The sequence below is a fragment of the Meriones unguiculatus genome, chromosome 14 (genome assembly GCF_030254825.1).
Source record: "Meriones unguiculatus strain TT.TT164.6M chromosome 14, Bangor_MerUng_6.1, whole genome shotgun sequence".
Lineage (NCBI taxonomy): Eukaryota > Metazoa > Chordata > Mammalia > Rodentia > Muridae > Meriones > Meriones unguiculatus.
The window spans coordinates 38,480,042-38,507,773 of record NC_083361.1 but is presented as its reverse complement, the minus strand read 5'-3'; the positions used below and the strand labels follow the sequence as shown (position 1 = coordinate 38,507,773).

Below are 27,732 nucleotides of genomic sequence, written 5' to 3'. Positions count from 1 at the left end.
TCCATAAAGAACAACTTTGGCCAGGACAGAGGAAGGCAGCGGCGAAGGAGTGTCACAGATCTGCCTCATTCGTGGACTAGATCTAAACTCAGTGTAAGGACATCAGGCAGGTCATAAAGGGAGTGGCCAAGACCACTAGATCCACAGGAGATGGCAGGTCCCACACTTGGCTGATCTAGGCCATATTTTACCCAACAGGTCTATTCTTGACATTCAAACCCTAGTTTTGAACGTCCCAAACTAGTCCAAGTCATGTTAAAATTTGCATTTTTATCCAAAATGAAAGAGAGAAAATGGCATCCCCAGCCCTACATCCCTCCACCTTACTTACCTTCTGCTCTGCAGTCATAGTTAAACTCTGCAGCCTGATGGTCATGTTTCCGAGACTCTGCTCAAAGGCTGCCACAAGGTGAGCCTGGAGGGAAAGATGAAGCCTCAGTGATGTCATCTTGCAAGGCCAGAGTACCTGAGGGGGACTGGGTTCTCAAAATAGGGACTTATTAAAGACTCTTTATGTGGCCTGTACAAGTTCAGCCTCCTCTTACCTCTCTGGGATCATTTACTAAAGCCTTGCCCTTGCTCAAATACTTCTTCCTCAAGCCCCTCTCTCTGCTGCCTGGCACCTTTCCCCTACCAACTCCTTGCCTAGCTAAGGTTTATGTCTCTGGGACTGGGGATGCTACCATTCTGGATCTGTTCTCCCACACTCACAAGCCCACTGTAGTTAACACACTCTGAGGTTGTCCTTGGAAAAACATGAGGTCTGTGACTGCCAGTTTCTGGTGGATTCCACAGTACAATGCAGTGGATCTGTGTTCACCCATCACCCAGCCCATAGCACAGGCTTATGGGAAGGAGCCTTGAAGAATGAACGGACAAAGTAGCTGGTTTATTTTCCTCGTTATAATCCTCATTAATAAAAAGCCACTGAAAGGCCCATCTGTTCCCTCAATGAAGAAGCCTACCCCAGATCCCCCAGGGAGACACTTTCCCCCAGGCTCCTGCACACTTTGATAGACTAAGACAGCAGATGCGACATTTTACACAGGGCTCAGAAAGTTTCAAAAGCGGCCAGCTATAATTAGAACAAGCAACCAATCTTCAGATGCTATAATATAACAATATAAAAGTATGTTTGTTGGGCTGTGTGGATAACACAGCTGTAAAGAGCTCTCCTTCCACCCTGTGGGTTTCGAGATCAGACTCAGGTCATCTGACAAAGCACGCCTGCCTGCCTCCCTGCACCCTCTGAGCCACCTTTCTGTCCTATGTCTATTTTTATTCTTGGTTCAGGTTTTCTTTTTAAAGATTTATTTATTTATTTTTATTTTATATGTATGAGTATTTTGCCTGCATGTATATAAGTGTACTATATACATGCAGGTGTCTGAGTGCCAGATCCCCCTGGAGCTCAAGTTACAGGTGTTTGTAAGTCACCATGTTGGTTCTGGGAACTGAACGCAGGTCCTTTACAGGAGCAGAGGGCTATTCTCAGCACCTATGTCAGGTGGTTCACAACCACCTGTAATTCCAGTTCCAGTATTTCTAATGCCCTTTCCTTGCCTCAGTGGGTGTCTGAATACACTGGATACACATCCATACAAATAAAACATAAAATGAATCTGTTTTGAAAACAAAACAATAGCTGGGCATAGTGGCACCTGTTTTTAACCCTAGCACTTGGAAGGCAGAGGCAGGCAGAGCTCTGAGTTCCAGGCCAACCAGGACTATGCAAAGTAACCATACCTCAAAAAAAAAAAAAAAATAGAGACATAGGTAGATAGATAGATGCACAGAACAACATACATTTTAGAATTAAGAAATGTGGTATTTCTTGGGAATTCTAGGGTCAAGGTTGAGAGGCAAGTGTGCCAACCCTATGCCTGTTTGTATGGGAGAATAATGCACACATGATATGTCTTTATTGATACATTCAACTGCTGGCTGAATGAGAAATCTGAAGACCCCATTAAAACTAAGGGGCTGGAAAGATGGCTCTGCAGTCAAGGGCACTTGCTAATCTTCTAGTGACCTGGGTTCACTGCTCTGTAGAGATGGGATGCAAAGGACCAGCAGAGGGGCTGGAGATGAATCCGGAAAGAGGTGAGCTGTGACTACACTGTGGAAACTCAGAGGAAGAGGTAATCAGTGGCCCCAGTTAAGGACAAATGCGGGATAGCAAGTGGACAGGGCTGTGGTGTGGATCTGGAGTTCAACCTCAGGAGGGAACCGCAGAGTGACTCAGCCTTACTTCACTAGACTTGATCGAGATAGGCTGGCTGGGGCTAAGACAGAAGCCGAGGACGCTAGGGCCATCTGCTGTCATGGAGCAGAGCCACGTCACAGCAACTTACATGGATGGTTTCTGCTTGATTACACTCTCTATGCATCTGAATGGAAAAATACCTCTGTACTTTAGTTTACCTTGAACACAGGGGAAAAATTTAATATTCATTCATTTCATTCATTCATTCATTCATCCGAGTCAGGGTCTCACATTGTTCCTCAGGCTGGCCTGGCAGTCACTATGTAGCATGAGCTGGTGGCAATCTTTCTGCCTCAGTTTCCCTCATAGAGGGATTATAGACATAGATCACCATACCCACTAAAGCCAGTCAGCTCAAGACAACACAGTAGGTGTAGCAAATGGGTCAAGACACAGTGTGCTGTCCTCACCCAGCAGAGGAAGGAATGAAGCCGGATGGCTTGCATTCATTTTCATTCCACATCCGGCCGTCACCCCCCAATCCCAGTGTGATCGCTTTTCAGTTCTGTGACCCCCCTCAAACACTGCTACTTACTCAAACTGTGAAAGTGTGTTTGCAAGCTCAGAAACCAACCACTTAGCTCTGAAAGGTCAGGGATCTAGTTCTGCTGGCAAGCGAAAGGGCTGCTTTTATGTCCTGAGCACAGCTATGAAAACACAGGGGAGGCTGGGCCGCGCAGGGCTGCACAACACACTCAACAGCCTTCCCGCCAAGCGCCATTCTCACATTCCCAGGGAAAACAAATGGAGAGCTATGAAAACACGAGCCTGGGCAGCTCCGAGGGGCTTGTCCTAGGAAAACAAACAAAGCCTGATCTCCGAGGAAGATGGCAGATAATAAAACACTAGCGGCTGAGGTGGAGTGTGGAGGGTGGTAAGACTAAATATTTATTTTAAAACAATGCTGGACTCAGCAGCTTTGGTGAGGTGCAACATGCTTTTAGAATAATATAAGGGGACTTACTCCAACCCTTCCACACAGAGGGTAGAACACCACAGGGCCAAAACCACAGGGCTCCCTGACAGATGAGGCTGACTGCGGGACCAACCCAAGGTCACTGATAAGCAAATCAACTTGTACTTGCTGATGAGTCAAGGGCAGCAACTGATTACTGTCATGAATTATGAGGCATTTCCTGGAGGCAGGGAATTGCTGTCCAGCTCCCTGCATTCAGTTCTGGACTCAAGTATATAGAGTCAGCCTTCCAATTAAAGGACCTATTCAGAATACCATTGTGAATTTCTGAATAGAAAGAATCTGCAGGTGGTGGCACAGGCCTTTAATCCCAACACTCAGGAGGCAGAGACAAGTGTATTCCTTTGAGTTTGAGGCCAGCCTCGTCTACAGAGTGAGTCCAGGACAGTCAAGGACACAGAGAAACCCTGTCTCAGGAAAAAAAAAAAAAAAAATCTAAGCCTGAGAATTCAGGGCTGAAATTATTTCTAATGATTTCTTAAATTTATTGTTTTAAAGTTTTTTTTGTTTGTTTTGTGTGTGTGTGTGTGTGTGTGTGTGTGTGTGTATGACATTTAAGTGTGGGTGCCTAAAGAGGCCAGAAGAGGGCATCAGATCTCTGGAGCTGGAGTTACAGGTGGTTGTGAGTCATTTGGCAGGGATGCAGGGACCCTAACTAGGGTTCTCTGGAAGAACAGCAAATGCTGTTAACTGCTGAGCCATCCCTCCAGTCCTCTAATGAAATTCTGATAGCAATACTGATAATGGGGAAGGCGAAGAAAAGATGGCAAAGCATACAATGGCCTGTTGTGTCGAAGTTTTGGGGAAATAAGAGTTTCTAGCAACGTACAAGAGCTTGGGAGACTGAGCAATGATGAAGGCGGTTACACTTCCTGGGCTTGTAATTAAGGGCACCTCATGCTTCGTGTGCAGATTTAAAAGAGCCACACTTTCTGGAGTCAGTCAGGCTCATGCAGGAATTAGCAGGGCAAAAACTCTAGGTAAATGACTACTCTGGATCCCTGACTCACTCTCCTGGTCAGAGGAGAAGAGCCTTTGAAGTGGCTTTCATTGTTAGCATGTAGTGGGTCATGCAGTGTGCTCCCCCGACAGGCTCTGGTACCCTGAGCTGTGCTGCTCCCCCGACAGGCTCTGGTACCCTGAGCTGTGCTGCTCTGACACTTGGCTGTGAACTCCGGAGCAGGAATTGTGCCCTTGGAGCACCTCCCCGAACCTCAGGCTTTGCCTTCTGAGCCTCAGTCTATCTGGGTCTCTGCAGTGGGGCTCTTCTGTGGGTTTCCCAGACAGGGTGGAAGCTCCTTGCCTCTCTGTCTACTCCATTTGGTCAGCCTCCACATTGACAGGGTTCTCCTAAAGGTCCCAAAGCCCCATCTAACAGCTCGGACACTCACCTGTCCCTAGCCCTGCCTCTACACTAATTTCTTCCATGCCTTCCTGCTCACTCCTGGCCACAGGTACTGACTGGGTAAGTCACCCACCGTTGCCCTTGGACCTTGCACTTATGGTTCACTTGGTTAGCATGGGGCACCCTTCTGCTACAGGACATCTCTCTGGTGTTAGCCCCTCCGGGAAATCCTTCCTGACTCCTCCCAACCAAGATGCAGCTTGGCACTCCTGTGTTTTCTCCTCATTATGGCAAGAGTGAGCATGTCCAAGGGAGATTGTCTGTTTTGCCTCCCTTCTGGTCCAGAGGTGGCAGTGACTCTGCTTGCTTTTCTGTTGGACTCACCGCTTGGGGTTGCTGGCACTAGAAACAGTGGTCGGACAGAAAGAAGGCTTGAAGTGCTGAGCACCGTGCATGATGTAATGATAGAGCACTAGCTGTTTATCATGATGCCAGAGACTCTGTCTTCTGCTCACCTACCTTGTGTTCCCACCTCCCTTGAGACCCAGTCCTCAGAAAGAGGAAGGGAAACAAATTATCACTTAAAGGGTTGCAAGCTTTGGTCACCTCACAACACAGGGAGACAGTGACCATCCGCCACACAGATGAGCAAAAGCCAGACTCAAAAGTTACAGAGCTTGTCCCAAGCCCCACTGCTAGCACCTGGGCTAAAGCCTATGTCCTTCTGAGCCCACAGAGTTACTTCCTGAGCATCCAGAGACCAAGAGGCTCAAGGCAGGGCTCAGAAGGCAGATGGCTATTTCCTGTCCCGGCTCCAGCTCCCGCTCTGTCCTGTCCTCAGTTCCTACTTTGTTTTATCCCATCTCCAGCAGGCGCTGTCACATCCTTGGCTCCTTCTTGTCTGGTACTATCATGGCTTCAACTAAGTGCTGTCCTCAGCTCCATCCCATCCATGGCTCCCACCCTGCTTCATCTTTGGCCCAGTCTCTTCTCCTGCGCCCACCCTGTTCTGTCCCTGGCTCCTACCGTGGGTGCATAGATGTGTACATGTATGAGTGTGTGCCCTGTGATCCACACTCACGTTTGCAGTCAGCTGGGTGGTCAGTGCAGACACCTTTTCCTGGGAGGCATCCAGCTCTCGTCGCAGCTTTCGAATCTACAGAAACAGGCACAGGGGAACCTGCTTGGGGAGTCCATTTCCAGACCGAGCAGCATGGAATCAACACTGGTGGTGAAAGGGAATCCAACCATAAACTGCTCCTTACCTCTGACTGGCATTTTTCTTCAGGCTGTGAATAAATCACAAAGGAAATTAGAACAATGCAGAGCAGCTGATAGGGAATGCTAAATTTGCAAACTCGGAAGAGTCTAGAGTATTTTTTAAAGAGCTATTTATTTTAATTTTATATGTATGAGTATTTGCCTGCATGTATGTTTGTGTGAATAGTGCCAGAAAAGGACACTGGATTTCCTGGAACTAGAGCTACATACAGGTGGTTGTGAGTCACCATGAGGGAACTGAACCTGGGTCCTCTGGAAGAGCAGCCAATGTTTTGTTTTGTTTTTAATATTCTTTTTATTTATTTAATCACTTCACAGCCCCATCCCCCCTTTCTTCCCAGTATCACCCTCATGACCCACTCCCCCCCATCCCTCCCTTTGTCTCAGAGAAGGGGAGCCGCCTAAGGGGAACTAATCCACCCTTAAAAATAAGGGTTTGTTGGTTTGGTTTGGTTTTTTGAGTCAGGGTTTCACTGTGCAGCCTTTGTCCTGGAACTCTCTCTCTGGACCAGGCTAGCCTTGAACTCACAGAGACCTGCCTGTATCTGCCTCCCAGGCTCCCAAGTGCTGGGATCAACTCTGTGTGCCGCCACCACCCAGCTGCAGCCAATGTTCTTAACCACAGCGCCATCTCTCCAGCCCCCTAGATTTATATTTATCATTTTAAGTCACATGCAGATGTGTGTGTCTGTATGTGGGTGTGTGCACATGAGTGCAGGTGCCCTTGGAGGCCAGCGGCCTGAGATCACCTGGAGCTGTACCACAGGAAGTTGAGAGCCACCTGACATGGGTGCTGGGAACCAAAGGTGAGGCCTCTGCAAGAGCAGCAAGTGCTCTTAACTGCCTACCCCACTCTCCAATCCCTGAAATCTAGAATTTTGATTGGCTTCTTTTCTGGTATAATTCTATAAAATGGACAATTAAATCCACCCATCAGAGAGGCCAAATATGAGAGCACAGTCCTCTAATGAATTAGGAAGGATGATATATGTTCTGAGTGTTTTGGTGATGAAGAGCCGCTGGCTTTCATGTGAAAATGTGGATGTAAGGTGGGGCTGTGCTCAGCTTTCATACATGGGGGCTAGGGATCAGAACTCAGACCCTCATGCCTGTGCAGCAAGCCCTTCACCCACTGAGCCCTCTCAAGCCCCAAGGGGGAATGTGACAACAGTTGTTTGTGAATTTCAAATCTTTTCCTCCATGGAGTTGATGATTTCATAATAGGAGCAATCTCTGCAGGCAGGATGCTTATAATTACTCTTGACACACTTGATCACAGAACGTGATCTTGTGTACTCACGTTCACTCACAGTCACTCAGCCTTGATTTGGACTCACCGTGGAGTAGATGGAGGATGTGCTTGAGACCAAGGACAGGGAGGATCCATGAACTGTGGGAAGGAAATAAACAGGTCAAAGGCGCAGCCGGCTGCCATGAAAGGGAAGCAAGGCCAGCATTTCAGGACTGGCCCAGCCTAGCTGTGACTGTCATCTCATCCCAATACTTGCTGGGATGAGCACAGGTCAGAGCCAGAATATGAAATGATCCATTAAGGAAGTATTTTTTTTTGTAGAAATACATTTTTCTTCACTAACAAAATAATATATGATTCCAGGATCATGCATTCACATTACCAAATGTTCTTATCACCTACAGCTCAAACGCAGGGCAACGTGGCTGTGGAGACTGTAACCACGCTCTCCAGAGGCAGCTTGTGCCTGCATCGGACTGTACCCACTCTCATCCAACACACTCTTCAGTGTTGTGACTGACCAAGGTGACGTATTTCATACCCCACTAGATGCTCATCCGGGAATATTTTAAATCTGAGAGTCTTTGGTCACAAAAATATCAGACAGCCTTGTAGTAGAGTTATTAGTTAAAATGACATTTCCGCTGAAGTATAGAACCTTGCCTTTGTACAATGCCTGCTAGCGATGGGAAGGGTGTCCTCTTTCTTTGTAACTACAGGTTCTGTCTCAGAACCACACTCATGCACTCTCAGCATTCCCTCCCATCGCCAGCTGGAACAGCTTTTTCACTCTCTGCTCTCACTCTGAAGTGGGCTCTTCTCCATGACTGAGCACTCATGGTACTCTTTCAAGGAACCTGATTCTTATTTTTTTCTCAGTGACCTCCTGGCAATGGGTCTGGAAGACAGAACTAGCCTGTGTCAAGACTGGCAAGTGTTTTAAGTGGGCACAGCTTTTCTGACCACAGGTTGAAAGCCTTATGTCCCCACACCTCACCAGGGTAGGAGCACAGCTGTGGCAGAGAAGGCTGGGGAACACCTCTCCACATGCACTGCTGAGCGCACCCCAGCAGTGCGCTCGGCTCCACTTAGCAGCTAGTAGAAGCCGCCTGCCGGCAAGATATCAAGCAAACAGTTCTGTCTGGCACTTGGGAACCTGCCCATGGCGTTTTTAATAAACCTTCCCTGACCTCCCACACTTCCCTTGCGTCTCTCTCACACATGTCTACCCTGCACTTCTTTCCCAGGCAAGCTCTACATGGTGCCTGCCTGCTGTGGCAGCTCTGCCAGTGCAGCTCCTTGTCCAGGGTGCTTCTAAATCCTCCCTGCCCGAATCCAGCCCGCCCCAGAGCTCCTTGTCTTCTCCCTAGCAGGTACCGACCTATGCCTCTGAGTCTGGGGCTCCACCAGAACTCACATCCACCCTCCCAGGTAACGCCAGGTTCTAGAGCTGCTCCCTGTGTTTCTACCAGGATGACTAACCTGACTCACACCCCATCAAAAGCAGTTTGAGGTGTTAATGGCCAGTAATGGCTTTCTGTGCTAACATGTCCACAGGTTCAGAACCCTGAGGCATTTCTGCATGACACAGACTGTAGTGGATGGAATACCTGGAGGCCTATTGGTGGAAGAGAGATGGGTAACATGTCACCACCTCCAGTCACACTTGCAGGGCCAGCTCAGAGGCCCGAGAACACAGGCCTGGGTTGCTGCTTTGTTGCCATGATTTCCATCTCAAACATATCAGATTCCTAGCAGCCAGGACCAGCGTAGGGACCCAAGCAGAGGAGTATGTCTGGCAAGCTTCAGGTAGAGGTCATTATGCTTCTCTTTAATTAATGCCCCTCACTTGGAAATCAGCAATGGCAAGGCTGTGACACATAGGAACAGCCTCTTTGCCTATCCAAGCCCACACAAATGTGAATATGGCTTGCCCGAACTGCTGGCTGACCTTCAAGATAAGAACTAAATAGCCAAACTTTGGGCAGAGTGCAGGCAATCTTAGGAAAGAAGGGGGAGATAGAAAGACCTGGAAGGGTATGGAGCTCCACAAGGAGAGCAACAGAAACAAAATATCTGGGCCTAGGGGTCATTTCTGAGACTGATACTCCAACCAAGGACCATTCATGGAGATAACCTGGATCCTCTGGATACTCATGGCAGCTCAGTCTCCAAATTGGCTCCCTAATAAGGGGAACAGGGACTGTCTCTGACATTAACTCAGTGGCTGGCTCTTTGATCACCTCCCCCTGACGGGGGGAACAGCTTGACCAAGCCACAGAGGAAGACTATGAAAGACAGTCCTGATGAGACCTGATAGGCCAGGGTCAGATGGAAGGGAAGGAGGTCCTCCCCTATTAGTGGACTAGGGAAGGGGCATGGGAGGAGAGAGGGAGGAAGGGAGAAAGGAAAGGAGGGTGGGACTGGGAGAGGTTGAAGGTGGGGCTACAGCTGGGATACAAAGTGAATAAATTGTAATAAATTAAAAAATTATATTAAAAAAAAAGATAAGAACCAAGCCTGGTTAGAAGGGCTTGAATGGATCCTCCTGGACCATGAGAGTTTAAACTCTAAAACTACTAAAGCATGAAGGTCCTTCTCACTCTACCTCCAGAATTCTACAGCTGGGCAGACAGAGAACATCCAAGTCTGAAACTCAAATGACACAGCTCGATTAAGGCTACACAGAAATTCAAGAGCTGCTGACTGGAAGTGTGCACATGACTCTGCTCAGTGACCTTCTTTGCTAAGTTCTGTACTTTACTTTTCAAAATCCTTTTGGTGGGCTGGAAAGATGGCTTAGTGGGTAAGGATGTTTGCTACTAAGCCTGACAAACTGAGTTCCCTCCCTAGGACCCACGTGGCAGAAGGAGTGAACCAGCTCCTAAAAGTTGTCCTCTGACTTCCACGTGTATAGCATGGCACAAGCAATAGGGAAATGTAATTTTAAAGATCAAAATATAAAAAGAACTTTTGGTGAGATCTGTAATGCTTTTCTAATCCTTTATGTAATGTTCCCATAGGCACAAAAGCCAGGACTGTGAGCCACTCACTATATGAGCGTGCCAAGAATTAGGCTCCAATCCCTCTAGAACGGCAGCACATGCTTTTAGACACTCCTAACCTCGGAGGCATCTCTCCAGCACCAACACCTATTTTAAAGACACCTCCAACATCTTTTAAGTGTACCTGTACCATCACTGACTTTGAGATTACATCGTGTCTATGGTAATGAAACTACTTGAAATACTTCAAAAGCACCTGATCTACATGGTTACAACTCCTATGGCCTCAAACATGGAAAGTGCTCATTAAACAGCACCATCTCCCAAGCACCTGTGCTAATTTTCCCTAAGCTTCAATCCTGCTTCACAACTTACAATAAACATTTCCAGGAGGTTCTGCCTGGCCAGGCATGAGGTCTGACCTTCCCTAGTTTCTCCCACAACATTGGGAACTTATCAATTCAAAATGGGGGTGGGGAGAAGAAAAACTACACTGAAAGGAATTAAAAACCACCAATTACTCAAGCCTTATGCTGTTTCTGTCACAGAACAGCCTTGCAAAGAATAAACCCAATCTGATGGCAAAGTTCCTAAAGACAAAGAGGCCACGTCTGCATGGTACAGTAACATCCTCCTCTCCCAGAGTTTTACTCCTGCCTTTGCACTTCAGTTCCATGTCATTGTGAATCATGTGACTATAAGAGTTGAGGTGATGCTTGTGGGTATGCCAGGCCTATTTGTCATTTGCCATCCCAGAGGACTGCCTAAGAGCTGGCTTAGAATGAATCTGCCATGGTGTGTAGCCTTAGTGGGGCCAGGTATACTTGTTAGGAAAGTTTTGGCACTATTTTGTGATTCCCTCAGGCATACATATGACAGATGATGAGAGCAGCACAGGCCACTCTTCACACGGGAGCTGTCCTCAGGGGCACGCTATGGGTGTTCTTGACCAGTGGCATGCCAGGAAGACAGCTTAAAACAGACTTTCTCCTCCACTGTCTTAGGGCTGGTATGTGCCCAACTCTGCTACTCAAAGCCGTCACAGCACCAATCCCCAGCTCTTAAATCCAAGAAAATGCCCCCAGTCACCCAGGCTCCTCTCCTTTTTAACCCTCCAGCCCAGCAGTTTCCATATATGGGAGCACAAGTTTGCTGTGCTCAGGGCTGCTGGGGACATAAATCTGAGAGAGAACCAAGATTAGGCAAGAAGCAACTACTTTTTAGCTTCGCTTAGAAAGAAAAAAGTATGTATCTTGTATTTCCTTCCTTATGATCTGAGATTTCAGAGTACACTGAGCCTATTCCCAGCTTTAACAGGGACTGGGAGCTATGGGATCATCTACAACTCATTCTACATCCTGTCCTACTATGAGCAAAATGGTTCCAGCAGAGACACAGTCCCATGGGGCTCTGCTTGCCCATGAAGCCTCGTTCTCAGCGTGGAGCTGTCAAGAAACCAATGCAGATGTTGTGCCCACTATAACACACACTAGCTGAGCTAACATATACATGTACTATCTAAGTTCTTAAACCTCCAGGAGCCAAATGCTATTATTACTTTATTTTTTACAGTGAAAAAGGAGACAAAAAGGTGAAGCATCTTGGCTGAGCTCTTACACCCAAAGAGAGGCAGAGCCGGCAGTGTTCATTCTTAGCTAGCCCACCTCCTCTCTCCATCTCTGCTTGCTAAGCCTCCCACAAGCCAGGAGTTTAGAGAATGGGGCTCCTGTAAGGCAATGTCTCGGGTGAAGGAGCAGAGGGTAAGAGAAATGAAGTGAGTTATGAAGGTAGCTGACAAAGCAACCCACAGAACTTTTCTTCCATAATTCTGATTAAAAAGAACAAAGCTATAAATGTCCATAGTTGGCAGCCTAACAAGGAAGAGGGTTAAAAACGGAGAATCTGGATCTCAAGACAAACTAGAAAATACTGGATGGGAACAGGGCTGCCCACCCCTGAAGCTGAAGGGCACTGAGAGATGAACTCAGTGCAGTTCTCTGCCAACAGAGTGAGCGAGTGGCTGGGCTTCAAGATGGAGATTTATGCCAAGAAGTCATGGCCCAAGGCCAGGAGAGAAAGGAGCTTCAGGCAAAACTCAGACAATGCTGAGGGTCGGCAACAGCAGCCTCCTCCATAAGCATCCTGAAAGGTTACCTGAGGGTCAGCTCTTCCTAGTGAGAACCCCTCAGCCCCACCCCAGAGGCAAGGGAAGAGTTGTAGTGACCATCAAGTATGCCATGCCAGGTGACCTAGTTGACTGTGACAGCCTTCATCCCTTACCTTCCTCAAAGCCATCCCGGAAGGAGCCAGATCGACTCATTGTTCTGCTCTTCTCATCAAGAGACATGGAGCTGTTCCGGAAGCGGCTGTCAGTGTAGGGGTCATACTGGCCATCAGCGTTGGACAGGCTGTGGGTCCTCAGCATTGTTGGGTTGGACAAGCTCATCTGGGTGACAGTGGTGGGACTCGCTGGAACCAGAGGAGCAGAATGAGATGCTGGACATCCATACCTCTGTTTGAATCCCAGACGAGTACCAGGGAGAGGCTGCTTATCACCAGCAGTGTGTGTGCCTGCCAACTTCACTCCCTTGTCTATTTCTAAAAGGTAGGCGCATCAGCATTTGAGCTACAGGCTTAGAGCTAAAAATACAGGAGGGAAGGTGGGTCAGTTCCAAAGCAAGGCTCAGGGCCTCACGTTCCAACTTGGCACGTTCAGGCAGGCCAGTGTCACCTTCCAGGCATGAGCTAATTACTCCCAGAGTTCATCTGAAACAATTCTCTGTAAAGCCAAAAGCCCAAAATAGTCCAAATAGGCTTTTGATCAGATAGGAGGCATTTGCGCATGACAAGAGCCTCTCGCTGCAAAGAGTTATGGCTGGGAAAGAACACTGCACACATAGGTTTCACAGCCTCAGATGGGAATCATCTCTCACAACAGCCAGAAAAGAGCATCAAAGCAACGAGGCGCGTTTCCCTGAGCTGAGCTGAGCCTTCTCATCAAAAGCCTTACCCATGTTAGCCATGCACACTGCATTCAGAGGCATACATTTAATAAAGAGAAGAATGACATGGCCACGATGACAAGACACACACATCAGCATTAGACAGAAGGGAAAGTCTACAACATTCAGAAAAGCCTGCTGTTCTAAACGTTGAGACCAAAAAAGGTTTTCCTTCCACTGCCCAGTCCTTAAACACGCACCTGACTCCCATCACCTTCAAGCCGCCTCTGCCGGGACCAGTACCCAGCTATCCTTCCAGTAAGGAGAGGCAGAATCTTTCATTGTTGCTGATTTGCTACAAAGCTCTTCTCTCCTACACTGTCTGTCAGTGTCTGTCTCTAACAGCGCATCCCTCAGCATTCCAGCAAGGAAAACAAACGCTTCCCTCCTCCCAGGGTGTCAGGCAACGCATTATGTCATTTTCAATGCAGCAACCATTTCCAAGAACACTTGTTCAATAAAGCGTATTTCCAGCTTGATAAAGCAATGGGGAGTAGGCTGGAAAACTATTTCAGAGGTCCAAGAAGCAGAATGTGCCCTGAGTAATGGGACGGTGTGCCCCTGCTACAATCTTAAGAAAACAGACTGTGTGGGTGCATCTAACCTTCAGATTTTAGGACAAGAGGCTGGCATCTACAGAGACCAGGCTCCATACAGTACAACTGAGTTACAAAACCTCTCACACTCACAAAACCTCTCAAAAACACAATGTTTTTAGTAAGTGTTGGCCTCATTTGTGGCCATCCTCAGTCACATGTGGCCCAGGGCCCACAGGTGACTGGAAGTACCCAGAACTCTCATTTCCTCTGGTTTCTTTCACTGCACTACCTGGGGCTGATCAGATATTGAGAAGGATATGGCCACATGCCTGTCTCAAAACACAAGATAACCTCTGCCCTGCGGAGTGGGTCAACACGACTCAAGGCAGTGGCTACTCACCAAGCTGGGAGAAGTTGAATCTTGTTCCAGAGGGAGAAGTGACACTAGAGCCAGAGGAGAAGGGGGAGTTGGCAGCGGTGTCCTGCAGGCCCCCAGCAGAGTGGGACCGCAACCATTCTTTGGCGTCTTCCTGGGTGCGAAGCTGGGAGGTGGGTGTATACCTGGAGACAGAAACCAGGCTGGAATGAACAGCACTTATGAAAACACATTCCCCACAGCTGATGAGGACTATGTAAAAAGAAAAACTATTTAAGATGGGAGGGGAAAAAAAAATCACTACACACCCTGAAACTTATGAAGTTTCTTAAAACTTCTTTTTTTTTTTTTTTTGCTACTTGGCTGCATCTGGGGAAAATTATAATTCCTTTCAGTTTTCAGGGAACACCTAAAGGGAGAAAGACTGGGAATGCTCAAAAGAGCTATCCCTGGGTGTGACTAGAACATGCTGGTTCATGACAGGGTCGCCTCAAAGCCCCCTCCTTGACAGGAAGAAGTAGGGTTGTTGTTAGAGCTTTGAGGAAGTTTTAATGAGCTAGCTGCTGGCATCTACAGGCTGCAGAACCAGTGATTGCTCATGAATCACTGCGTGTTGGTGGGTGGCATTTGCAGAGACCTGGGGTGCTGGTGTTTACAGTAGCTGCTGCAGTTTTTGTGAGGCAGGGTCTTGCTTAGGCCGGGCTGTTCATGAACTCGCAATGTAAAGACGATTTTCAACCTCTGATCCTCCTGCCTCTATCTTTCAGGCGATGGTATTACAGGCATGTCTAATCCTGCATACTTCATAAAATACCAGGGGGCGAGCTCAGGGTTTTCTGCATGGTACACAAGCTCTCTAGCCACTGAGCCACATCCCCAGACTCTGACCTGCTACAGTGTAGCACTAACAGGTTTAGAAAGGAAAAGAGCCCTACCCTGGTGTGTTAAGTGTGGGGAAATCTTCAAGATGTGTGGTCCACACCCTTGGGTATTTCCGAACAGAACTGGAAAGATTTATGGAGCATTTCTGATGCCTGAGGTACCTTTCCAGGCACCATCTCACCGAGACTCCAACTCACATAGTACTAAAATACAGTGACTCCTGCTACATACTCTGGAAGCTAGGGACCACAAAACTGAGATTCTAACCCGTGCTTGTCTGATTCCAAACTCCATTTCTTTTCTACTCTTCCCACAGGCAGCAACTGGAACTTCTGCAGTGCCCACATTGCCAGGGTACCCTCCAATTAGGTGTTGTAGAGTGGCTGCTGATCAGGAATCTGATACCTGATATGTGTGCAGTGAGGGAGCAAGCCAGACAGAAAACCAGTGTGAATGGGAACACGGTTTTCACTCTTGTTGATGGATACATACCCTTGTAAGGCACATCAAGTGCCCAGAAATAGTTGTCACATGACCCCATTCTGAGTGTTTAGACACCCAATTGTAAAAATCCAGGGCTACACAACTTTAATAGATCTCCTACAGACACATGCACAGCATTTCAGAATGTAACTACCTAGGAGCTGGCGTCCTCTTTGGGTAATACTGGGTTATAAACATATCTCACTTGGCAGAGTGCTTGCCCTGGGTTCAATACACAGCACAGCAAAAACCAGACATGTTTGCTGCATGCCTGCAATTCTAGCACTTGAGAAGTGGAAGCAGGAGGATCAAAGTTCAAAGGTCATCCTCAGCTACACAGTAAGTTCAAGGCCAGTCTGGGCTACATGAGACCCAGTCTCAAAACAAGGGTCCAGCTGACACACACGATGAAAGGCCACGATGCAGAACTCTCCTGGGAGGCATCAGCACGTGCCTTCTTGCATTGATACCCACCTCATGTTAATAACAGCTGAAATGGCTTTGGGTCTTAAGCGCTGTGGGTTATTAACTAGAGACACAAAAAGACGGCAACAAAACATTTCATTCCGAGTTCCTTTTCACGTGAAAGAACTTAAAGCTCAGTGCAGGGTGAAGCCAATGCTACAAACAACAAGGCTTTTAGAAAGCAGAACTGACAGAAGTCCACATGGAGCATGAGCACACTGAAGCACCCCGGGCTGGCAATGTGATGACATGAGTGGAGCAAAGGTGACTTAGAGCATCCTGTGCCATCAAGGTAAGCACCAACAAGCAGCCCAGGTCCAACTTACTATGGAAGTAAAGATGTTGTTTTCTGGTGGTCTTTTTTTTTTTTTTTAACTTTCCACCAAAACCCAATCATATGCATTCCTTAGACGGTACTGATAGCTGACCCAATCATTGATTAGGACATTAAGATAACACTTCAATGATAATTTATAGCCACAAAAGTATTTTTTAAGTCGATTATTATTATTATCATCATTTTCATTATTGTTATTTGGTGGTGCTTGGGATTAAACCCATAACCTTATGCATGGCAGGCAAATGCTCTACCATGGAGTCATATCTTCAGTCCAGAAGAGGCTAGAGTTCTAAAACCGAGGTGGCTAACAAAGCAGCATGCTATAAGTCATGTCTACCTTTGGGAGTGGCTATGTGTACAGACAGTCATGAAATACTCAGCATTTCTCCTAAGGTTACTGGTCGTGAGATGGCTCTGTCACATGAAGCTTCACAAAGCACAGACCCTGCTCAAGCAAGTAAGCCACATATGGAGAGGTGAGAATGAGACGGGTCTGTCATCCAAAATCCAGCTGTGATGGCCAAAGCAGGGACCCAAGCCGAGCCCAGCCCAGCCCAGCCCAGCAGCTATGAGAGAATGGCACAGCCAAGCTCCACGGCCACAACAGATGTCATGGGTACAAGGAGGGCACAGGTACCTGAGTCCTTTCTTAGGCAAAGTGTTCCTATCAAGGTGCGGGTCACTGTAGGAGAGTTAAAACAAAATCAAGAACTTGAGAGGAGCACAGAGAAGGCAGGAGAAGGAAAGCAAGGAGGATGGGGAAGGGCCCGAGGATCCCGAGAGACGACTCCCACCACTAGCCATGCATGCAGCACGTCCACACAGTTACAAAAGAAACCTGGTCCTGTCTGCACCCGCACCAGTGCGTACTTTACCCCATATATCACAAGGTGGCCTGAGTCGTGAACCCCAATTGGTCCTCCTTTTCCACAGGTTCAAAGCCAAGGCGGGGGCTGTGGCGCCTAGAAGCATGGCCTGTGCTGCCCTGTATCCCACCTGTGCACCTCCTCTGCTCCTCTCCTGCAACCCTACTGCCTCTGGCAAAGGTTTCAAGAAGGGGCAGAGACTCACTGCTCACTGGAGGGTTTCAAGAGGCAGCAGTCTGCATGTTTGGAATTCATGTGTGATGAAGTAAGTTCCAGGTCCCTCTCAATGTCTCCTTGTTTCTGCCCAGCAAGGGCGTTGCCAGGAGCTGAGCTCTAGGGCAAGAGCCTGGGCATGCTGGAACTTGCCGGCTGATAGAGTCAAGGCATTTGAATGTCTAAAGTGCAGGGGTTTAAAGGCTTGGTTTGTAAGCCTGACAGAAACAAAGTTTGTGCTGTGGATGGGGTGAAGGGGGTTTCCATTCATTTTCCCCCCTAAGCATGAAACAACATCTGCTTGTTATGTTTGGCCAAGCCACCACTCCTCCAGAAACTCAGGGTCAGCATCCATCTCTGAGGCCCACCCACAGCTGGGGGCAGACCCAGGCTTCTCTCGTTGTAAAGCCCCAGCTCTCCAGGCACCCTGTACCATTATTATTGCAGAATACAGACACACACAGCACGATACTCTGAACAACACAATGGGCCAGACTGCAGCAACCGCCTTCAAGGGAGAAGAGCCAGCTGGGAGGGGATGGAGTGCAGGCGAGAGACAGAGGTGAGGTCCGGGCTGCGCAGTGGGTGGCAAACAGTATCCAGAGGGGCAGGGAGGAAAAAGCAAGAAGGGAGGCAGGAACATGCCACGGACACCATGGGGGGATGCCAGTGAGAGTTCCTGCAGCCCCGGATGAGCGGCAGGGTTTGGGGTAGCCGCCCACTTGTCACCTTTCCCTGGGCTTTAGCAGTCAGTGGAGCAGACCCTCACTGGCATGCCTGGAGATCACAGGGTACACCAGGGCCACAGACACAAAGCAGGAGCCTCAGGCCAATTGCCTTGCACAGAACAACTGGCTTGACGACACACAGACAGGCAGAAGAACCCGGAGGCTCGGCAGGCCTACAGTGTCATTACCTGTCCTGTTTCCTGGGCAGAGTACTTCTGCAGAACTTAGGGCTAGCAGCAGGGGAAGAGAGGGGGCTAGAAGTTCAGGCAGGTGGAAAACAAGAGAAGGAACATTAGATGGGAGGAAGAGGAACTGTTATACACAATGATCAGAACACTTTTCTCTCGCCCAACGCAGACCCCAGCGTTGTTCCCACGTCCAGTTCCGAAACCAGACACAGCCCAAGAATGTAGCAGAATCAAAGCTCTGAGGATCCTTGCAGGTCCTCCATCTCTTATCACTGTGGCCAGCAGGGTACTTCTAGGACACCAAACCTCCCCAGCTGGTCTCAGGTCACCTGCTCTGCTTGCTCAGTTACATGGGAAGAAGAAAGAAGTAGTTGAAGTTGGCAAGCCGTCAGCAATGGAAGGGCTCCCAGTGCTGAATGTCACCTTAGACAGTAGCATAGATCTGTTCCGGTCTAGTAGCTCCAAGCACTGAGAACATCCACAAGGAAAAAAGAGACAGCAGGAAGCAGTCAAGATGAACTCTATCCTAAACTGCCTTCCACCAGCAAGGAACACTTATTATAAAGATCAAAACCAAGCTGGGCATGGTGGTGCACACCTTTAGTCCCAGTACTTAGGAGGCAGAGGCAAGTAAATCTCTGAGCTCAAGGCCAGCCTGGGCTAAAAGAGTTTTGAGAAAGAAAAAACAGGGGGAAAAAAGAAAGATCAAAAATGTCCCAGGCAAAGGCTAAGTAAGTAGCCTTTGGATCCCTAAGCTCCTGTCTGTTCCTAGGAAAGGAAATCTTCCTGGGGGCCACAGCACCAACCTTTCCGACAGTGTGGTCTTCACACTGCTGGTACGGACAAAAGGCATCAAAGAGTCTTCCTTAGTGGAGGCAACAGGACCAGGGGAGGAGTTGTGACTCAAGCCCCCGCCACTGCCGAGGGATATGTCAATAGACTCGCAGCTGGTGTGAAGGCTGCTAACAGACTGGAAGCCCAGGCCATCCTTGCTCACTGCCGACGAGCTGGTACCCCAGGTGAGGCTGTTGGAAGGGCCTGAGTGGGCTGAGCTGGGGCTGGATGCCAGAGGAGACTGGTTGAGGTCCACGTTCTTACTGTAGAGAGGACTGCTGCTCCCACTGCTCAGGACGCCACTGCCTGAGGGGGACTCTAGGTTACCTTGCTGGGTCATAGTGGCATGAGGGTTGGAGATGACCACTGCGCTTTTCATGGTTTCAGCTGTGGCGATGGGCACTTGCTTGGTAGGCTTCCCACCAAAGAGTCTGCGAAGAGACAAAGGGTTGTATGGAACAAATACCCGGGACCAAGGTGTGCAGAGCTACTGGAGAAGGCTGGGCAGAGGGGGCCATGAGACTCTTGGAAAGAGCAGTGGTCTCTCCTGTAGACACACTAGGGTCTCCCTAGAGAAAGGCTGGTGGTTAATGGGGCTGGATGCTGGTGTTCTCCAGAGATCTCTTTCTAGCTCTAGGCATGCCAGGGCTCAGCCTTAAGCCCAGGTGATAGGAAGGCTTTTCCACAGGCCTAGCCATATTCCTCCATGACCTTGCTACCCCTTTCTTTCTCCAAACAGAATAGCTAGAAGGTAGCCCCAACTCAGGAATCTTCTAGAAAGAAAAGAATGTCTTTTTTCTTTGACATCCGGTATGAAGCCTTGGGACTTGGTTTCCTTTATCTCTCTTTGATACAAAGAATCAAGACCGCGTGAGTCTACACTGGTGGGAGCCCGGGAGAAATATGGACACAGACATATGAGCAATAGAAGGCAGAGTGCCAGAGAGCTTGCGTGAGCCAACATTGTACACAGAAACATGCTGGGTCCACGAGACGTCAGAACAGGCACACCAGTACAAACTGTGTCTCTGAAACAGACACACAGAAACGCCATGCCATCTTCTGCTGTTCCTGTAAATGTGTCATTAGTTCAGGGAAGGCACAGGGGCCTTCTGTTGCATGCGCAAAGAGCTCTCTGGTGAAACCAGCTCCAAGGCAGAGGATGGACCACGTTCTAGAATTTAAGGGCCTAATCCCACCCCCAAAAGGTAGTGAGGGGAATAAGTAGTGCTGAAAACTAACAAGAGCACTACATGTTGTGACAGGCAGATTGCCCTTTGCCCTGCTGCCTCGAGTGATTTGAGCCTGACCTAGATCACCTAGAAACCATCCTTCAAATTTCAGTATCTGTAAGCCACAGCAGATGCATAACCCTCACTCAGTACCTAATGGCAGAATCAGGGAATGCATTGTCCTCCTCTGAAATCTAGGCACCAGTATGCTTGCATTCTCTCATCAGCAGTACCTCCCTATTACTGGGCAACTCATTTGGCGGCCAAGCTCTTTTCAAAGCCAAAATGGGAACCCTTTTGTCTGGCTTCCCCCACCCCCCTACAAATCAGCTCGCTCTGTTGTATGAATGTCTGAAATCATTTGAAGGGAGTTACCCTTCTCATTCCACTGAGGACTTCTCCTTGCCACACAAACAAATTCACAGCCAGGCCATGAGGGCAATTTAGGAAAAGTGTGCATGAGGAGCCCGTGTGTTTTTAAAGATTCCCGTGCACTTGCTTGAGGGTCTAATAAAATACCATTGTAGCCTCCACAGGAAATCTGAAGATTGCACTTTACTCTTCTACTCGAGGCAAATAACAGAGAAAAATTTTACTTACATGGTGGGGTGTTAAAGCAGCAAAGAACAGCCTAACAACGACCTTCGCCCTAAAAAGTAATGCTTACTGGAATCTTAGTGATCAAATCTAGACAGGGCACAGCGCACAGATCCTTTCCACCTCCATGTGGAATGCTTGTCTGGAGTCTTCAGACATCCCTATTCATCCTCAAATGTGGGTGCCGGGTCTCACTTCTATTTTCACACCCCTCAACCTTTCCATCTTGGGGCTTGTCACAGCCCAGAAGGCAATGTGAGAGCTACTCAACTGCCATTCAAAAATGGGCCACTGGCTGAGCATGGTCGGGGATGCCTTTAATCCCAGACCCTGGGGGCAGAGGCAGGTAGGTCTCTGTGAGTTTGAGGCCAGCCTGTTCTACATAGTGAGCTCCAGGACAGCTGGGACTATGTAGAGAGGCTCTTTGTCAAAAACAAAAAGGAAAGTGTCAGTGAATGATTTAAAAGTAGTCGTTAAAGGATGCCTTTCCACACTGAGAAATTCTATCAAGTGCAGAGATGTGGGGTCAAAGGGATGCTAGGAAGCTGATTTCTCTTTGTTAGGGATTATTCTGCTTTTAGATTATATAAAAGAAAAAGAAAGAGTGGGTCCAAAGAGATGGTTTAGTGTAAACGCCTTGCAGCCAAGCATGAGGACAGTTTAGGTACCCAGAACTCATGTGAAGGATGGACAGGGATGTGGTACCAACCTACAATCCCAGACTAGGAAGGCAGAGGCAGGGGATCTCAGGGGCAAGCCGATTAGCAGACTAGCCCAGTTCTGGGTTCAGCAAGAGACTTTGCCTCAGTAATCAAAGCGGACAGCAATCAAAGAAGACACTGACTTCAACTTCCGGCCTACATTGTGCATGCACACACATGCACTTGCCTACACACATGTGAACACATACATATATGCCACACACGTTTACATACGCAACAACATTTTTAAAAGCTAACATTTCAAATATTGTCCATGTGTTATAAAAGAGCAGGATGGTATAGAGATAAGAAAGCAAAATACCTCCTTTCCTGAGCTAAAATCTAGGTGTAAAAGTATGCCAGGACCTCAGCCTTACTGTCACTAACTTTCACTGGGTGCCTTCCAAAGCCAAGCACAGCTGCAAAGATGAACTTCAGAAGGAATGCTGGGGAAAGTACCATCAGCTCCAATGAACAGACGAGGAAACCGAGGCAGGGTTCAGAAAAAAAGACCCGAGAGCTAATTAAACTAAAGTCAGGGCTTGAATCTGGGAAGCATGATTCTACAACTTTCTGCTTCCCATCCTCGCACGGGAAAAATAACACACAGACTATTAAAATAACACATAGTCTAATGCAACAACCTGTGGGTGGGAGCTAGATGGCTTTGAACTCAGCTTTACGAGGAGCTGAAGAGCCACAGGTTGCTTTATATCAAAGCTGCAGTTTACTAGCCCAGGGTGCCAGGTCACGCGCTCTGGCCCTCCTTGGCTCCACGTGTTTCACTTGCTTACCTGCGGAGTGTGGGAGAGGCCACGTCTGCGTACTTGGTCCCTGGCTGCAGAGTGGCCTGAGCCGAGATGGACACCGGCTGTGTGGCTGGGTTCACTTTCACAGAGTTGCAGGAAGCCACGCTCTCACTGTCTGAAGAGATGCCTTTCTCCTTGTCCGTCTGATTGACGAGCCCTGGTAGCGAGCTGCCCAGGGATGTTTTGGAGGGCTCCCTCAGCTTGGGCACTGGCAGGCCTGCTGACTTGCTGCTCATGTTAGAGTCGATGCTGCTGGTGCTGCATCTATTCCCTGCCCCGTTCCGGCTACTGGACTTGCTGGGCCTCGGCAAGCTCCGATACTGTAAGTTCGTCCGGGAGCTGAGAGACAGATACCCGTCGTCCTGGTTTGGGGCTCCATCCATGCTTGTCTTTCGACCCGTGGGCCGACCGACAAGGGCAGATGATTTGGGGATTTTACCCAGGGTTGCAGACCTGCTGGTGACGGTGGCCCCACTGGCTGTAATCATGGCTAGCCCTGCAGCAGAACCACTCTGTTTCTTGAACCCAAAGCTGTTGGCATTGGCAGTGGGTGTCCGAGAGCTGCTGGGGAGGGTTTTTTTGGATTCATCCCCACTGCTGCGGCCAGCATCCGATGGGGAGCGCTTGACCTGGGAGGCTTTGGGTGAAAGCCTTCCCTTCTCAGACACCTTGGCATCGTCTGTTTTTCCTAAGATAGAAACCAATAAGGTCAGACCGGAAACATGAAGCTGCTGGCTAGTGTGCTTAGGATCTAGACCCCTCTAAAGACTGTGACTGCCCTGCTTCCAGAAGAAAAATAGCACCGGGGAGGTCAGGAGTACACAGCGATAACCTCATCTGCTGTTTAGGAAGTGTCACTGATTTTGCTCTTGACCAAGCAGTCTATGTCGACCCACAGCAGAGCAAAGCCTGGAAGCTACTGAAACATACACAGCACAAGAGACTCTGTCATAAACTGCCCTCCTCCTCCATGTCCATGACACGGACCCTGGCATTTCCAGGAGACAACATACAGCATTATCAATATGGCCTTGAGAACCTGGTACTAGAGTATGTTAAACTCACAGGTGTGTGGTGAAACTGAGTCCTGACCCAGTTGGTACACAGTGAAAACCACTGTGGAACCTCTGTCAGACTCACACACATATCACTCCTTAGAGCAAGCCATGGAAGTATACCTTAAGGAGGCTATAGTGGGGGCTGGGAGAGCTGGCTCGCCTTACAGGCAGGAGAGCCTGAGTCAGGCAAGCCAGGCACAGTAGCACGTGCTTGCAATCCCTGCACCCAGGAAGGCAGAGGCAGCAGATCTCTGTAAGTTCAAGGCCAGCCTGGTCTACAAAGCAAGTGCAGGCCAGCCAGGGCTACACAGAGAAACCCTGTCTCAAACAAAACAAAACAAAAAAGCAGATAGTTGTGGTGGTGTGCACTTATAATCCTAGTGCGGGGGAGGCAGGAGACAGGAGGACAGGGCAGGCTCACCAGCCAGCCCAGCCTACTTGGTGACCTCTAAGCCAGTGAGAGAAAAAGAAAAAGTAAAGCTGGGCACAGTGTTGCACTCCTTTAATCCCAGCACTTGGGAGGAGAGGCAGGAGGGTCTTTGTGAATTTGCGGTCAGCCTCATCTACGGAGTGAGTTCCAGAATAGCCAGAACTATACAGTGGGACCCTGCCCAAAAATAAATGAATAAATGAATAAATAAATAAATGGATTAGGTAGATGATAGATAGATAGATAGATAGATAGATAGATAGATAGATAGATAGATGATTGCTGGATAGATAGATGATAGCAAAAACAAGGAAGAAAAGGTGCTGGGGAGCTAATGATGGTATGAAGAACATACCTGAGATTATCTCTGGTATTCTTATGCATATCCACACAGTATGTACTGGCCTGCACACATTATTGGAGTGGACATATATCACACACACGCACATGCACACTCACACATGCACACAGCCATGCACTCACACCATAAAAATGGTGGCGGGCAAAACAACAGCCTGAAGAAGTTACTCGTAACATAAAGCCCCCACTAAAGTCATCATGATTTTGGCTTCTCACTCACCAGTTCCTGGGGTCTTCAGTGTGCCTGCTGGAGCTGATGCCTTTGTCCTTGGCATGGTGATGCCCACCTCTGTCGTCATGCCTCGCCGCCATGAGCCTGTCTGTGAGATGACGGGATTCTTCTTGCCAGACATGCTTTTGTCAGACTCATCTGACATGTCTGAAGGGTTCCGCCTCCACTTGGAGCCTGGCTCCATCTTTACACCACTGTCTGAGCCTCCATCTGATTTCTTGATGTCGTCACCAGACCACAGGGAATTCCTTTCCACCTGTGAGTGCTTCTCAGCGTCGGTCTGTGGACAGACACTTGCTGAATTAGAGCTCACCCATGCAGGTCATGCCAATACAGGGACTATTTAAGGCCTTTCAAAGCCTCAGACATCTGCTTACTTTGTGAGAAAGTCAGAGCACCCTCCACCTCCACTTTTCCCCCCTTCAAGAAAAGACTAATGGAGGAGGAAAACAGAGTAAAGAGGTCTGGAAGAGCAGGTCACAGGCCCCAGAAGGAGAGTGGGCAGACTGGAGGGGAAGGTGATAAGAAAGGGCCACCAACCTGCCACTTACAGACAGCCCTGACTGAACCCCCACCAGCACCAGCCTGTCCCCTTTCCCTTTGTTCAGTACCTTCCTGTCTTTCTACTAGCAGGGAGATCTCTGCATCTAGCTCAGCACAGCCTAGCACAGCCTAACACACCGGAGAGGGAGAGAAGAAGCATGTGAACTCCACTGATCTGATCTGTGAAACGTTCAACTGGCAACGGCAATAGTGCTTGCACCCGCCCAGCTTTGTTTCTGAGCTTTGGCTCCCCACGATGCTGCAGTCCTCAGACAAGTAAGATAATTAGGCAACTCTCTTCGGAAGAGCCTGACCTGCTAGCCATGAAGCTCAGGAAGAGATAGGAGTGTGCCGTTAATGAACTGCAGGGCTGAAGGACACAAAGGGGCCCTGAATGCTCGGGGGCCTCAGGCTGGGGGAGGGTACTGGAAGGAGAAGCTTTGTAAGAAAGCAAAGGGGAAGTCAGCAATGCTTTTGGGCTGGCCACTTTGAGAAACAGCCCCTCTATGAGCTGCCTGGAGGGGGCCATGCAGGCAGCCTGGGAAATGCATGTGAACTAGGTAAGACCTGGCTTGAGGCATGCTATACACAGAAGACAGATGCCTTCTTATAGAGGGCTGAGTGGACGGAAGCTTGGTGTAGACCAGAAGCCCCTGTTCAACCTCCTCTCTCCCCACCAACCCCTGGGCTCGCCCATGACTGCAACCCACTCACTACAGCCTCCTCTGGGTACTTGCCTTGCTCGGTCCTTCCTAAAACACACACCGAGCTACAGCTATGTACAAAGTACCAGAGATGGGACGTGGGAAGGACAACTAAAACACACTCAGCCATGTGAGGGGCGAAGCATGGTTTGTGAACAAAAGAATGCATAGCTACTACACAGTTCAGGCTATGACACACGTGATAAAACAATCTAGGCACAGACTGGCCAAAGCCAGTCAGGAGCCATGCAATATTACTGTCATCTTAATTTGAAAGATGAGCAGAAACTCAGTGACCTCAGCCTGGCTTTCTTCTTCTAGATCCTTTTGGCACTCACTGGACCAAAATGAACTCAATGCCCGCAGTTTGCCAGGCATCAAGTAGGGTCTTTTAGAGTCTGTAAGATTAGTCTCCGTCCTTCATGGAATTGACAGTCATCAAAAGAGGCAGCGATGGAATTCACAGACATAAGTAAATGCAGGACTGTGAGATGTGGTGGCCACCATAAGAAAAAGGGAAGTGCTCTTACAAGAGACATAGACATTGATTTCGATTATGATGGTGACGTGCGAAGTGTAGCCAGGTAGAAACTTCTAGAAGGGCCCTAAAGAATGAGACAAACTTACTATGAGGAACATGTAGAGAGGACCATGCCAGTGAGCAGAAACTGCATGTACAAAGGCCTCAGGCAGGAAGACGGGGCTCTGGAAGCAGCTATCTAACAGATATTTATCAGGTACCACCATGAGCCAGGGAAGCTCTCTGTACTGGGAACATTTCCCAGACTAGTCAGAGCCTCCACCTCATGGAACTTACATGGGAGCACATATATGTTCAGCATCTGAACATATATGAACATGTTCCAAGATGTACTGAGGCTGTAGCACCTTTTACTTACTTGACCATTCTGCATTGTTTGTTTTTCAGTGCCCGCAGACCTCTTTCCCACAGTCACACTGTAATGCAGTAAATAATAGTGGCACTAAAACCTAAAGCTTATTGTGCACTGCAATGCTCCAGGCACAAGCTAACTTTTTTTTTTTTTCTTAAATATGTGCACCAGGGACCTGTAAGATGGTTGAGAAGGTAAAGTTTAGCCTGAATTTAACCTCTGGAACCCAAGTAGGAGAGAGAGAGAGAGAAACAGAGACAGAATATAATTCGATTTTTCCTCAGCAAAAACTCACAAGGAAATAACAGAACACTGAGGCACTGAGTGAAAAAGAAACTCACCCAAGCTCACACAATGATGAAGGCATTATGGGGATTCTACGAGTCCAGTTGCCAAGCTTATAATTTAACCACTGTAGTACAGTGTAATCCTTGACTATAAGCTCAAAGAAGCCCCTACATGACTCAGGAGACCTACTAAAAACACCTACACCCAGGAGATTCTCCTTCTACACATAGTCTGGTTGTCTCAAGGCCAGGCCTAGAAAAGCCTTAGCCTGGTCCCTATGCCTGAGAACCTGGAACAGACAAAGCACACACGGCCCTAAGCTGGGACCATAGCTCAGTCTTCTCTTCTCTGCTACAACAGTCCTCCAGCTATCACACTAACTTGGTACAGGGTGAGAGCGCTTCCAACAGCCTTCTGCAGTGCTGGGTGTTTGCCTGGGACATCTTGACAGGTTTACAGTCACACGTCCTTAGCAAATCCTTCTGGAGCCATGTGTAACCGTTGGTGGTATCTCTTGGAAGTTAAAATGGAAGGAGTCTGTTTCTCTGTTCCCAGAGCTTACAATAGGAGGGCCAGTACGGAAGCACTGGCGGTCCTAACTCCTTTTGAAGCTTTTCTTACCAGCTCTTTCGGATGTCTCTTTGATCATCAACAGGCAAGTGGGAAAAGGGCAGATAAGCCAGAAAGGATCTTGGAATGGAGTTCAATGTTTTCAGAGAGGGCTATCTAGCCCAAAAGGGGAAGGACACTGGCTTTGGAGTCCAGTGGGTTTAAGTTCCAGCACTGGTTGCTGTCATTCACTGCTGTGTGAGATCCTGGGTTCCTTCCTATCTCCAAGACTGTG

The 27,732-nt window shown here is 48.5% G+C and overlaps 1 protein-coding gene across 9 annotated transcripts in view; it reads right to left on the bottom strand.

The window, feature by feature from the left end:
- Nav2 (neuron navigator 2) overlaps positions 1–27,732 on the bottom strand; it is a 348,443-nt gene that overhangs the window by 37,371 nt on the left and 283,340 nt on the right. For 6 of the 9 annotated variants that reach the window (XM_060367213.1, XM_060367205.1, XM_060367206.1 and 3 more), the window contains 11 exons: positions 24,449–24,740; positions 22,366–23,068; positions 19,014–19,472; positions 18,208–18,273; positions 16,850–16,894; positions 14,067–14,227; positions 12,406–12,594; positions 7,206–7,258; positions 5,853–5,876; positions 5,669–5,743; positions 332–415 (listed from right to left, as the gene is read on the bottom strand). In XM_060367213.1, coding sequence (XP_060223196.1) covers positions 332–415; positions 5,669–5,743; positions 5,853–5,876; positions 7,206–7,258; positions 12,406–12,594; positions 14,067–14,227; positions 16,850–16,894; positions 18,208–18,273; positions 19,014–19,472; positions 22,366–23,068; positions 24,449–24,740 — 2,151 coding nt within the window. The remainder of the gene's footprint in view (positions 1–331; positions 416–5,668; positions 5,744–5,852; positions 5,877–7,205; positions 7,259–12,405; positions 12,595–14,066; positions 14,228–16,849; positions 16,895–18,207; positions 18,274–19,013; positions 19,473–22,365; positions 23,069–24,448; positions 24,741–27,732) is intronic. The other 3 variants (XM_060367207.1, XM_060367211.1, XM_060367212.1) reach the window with 3 other exon arrangements.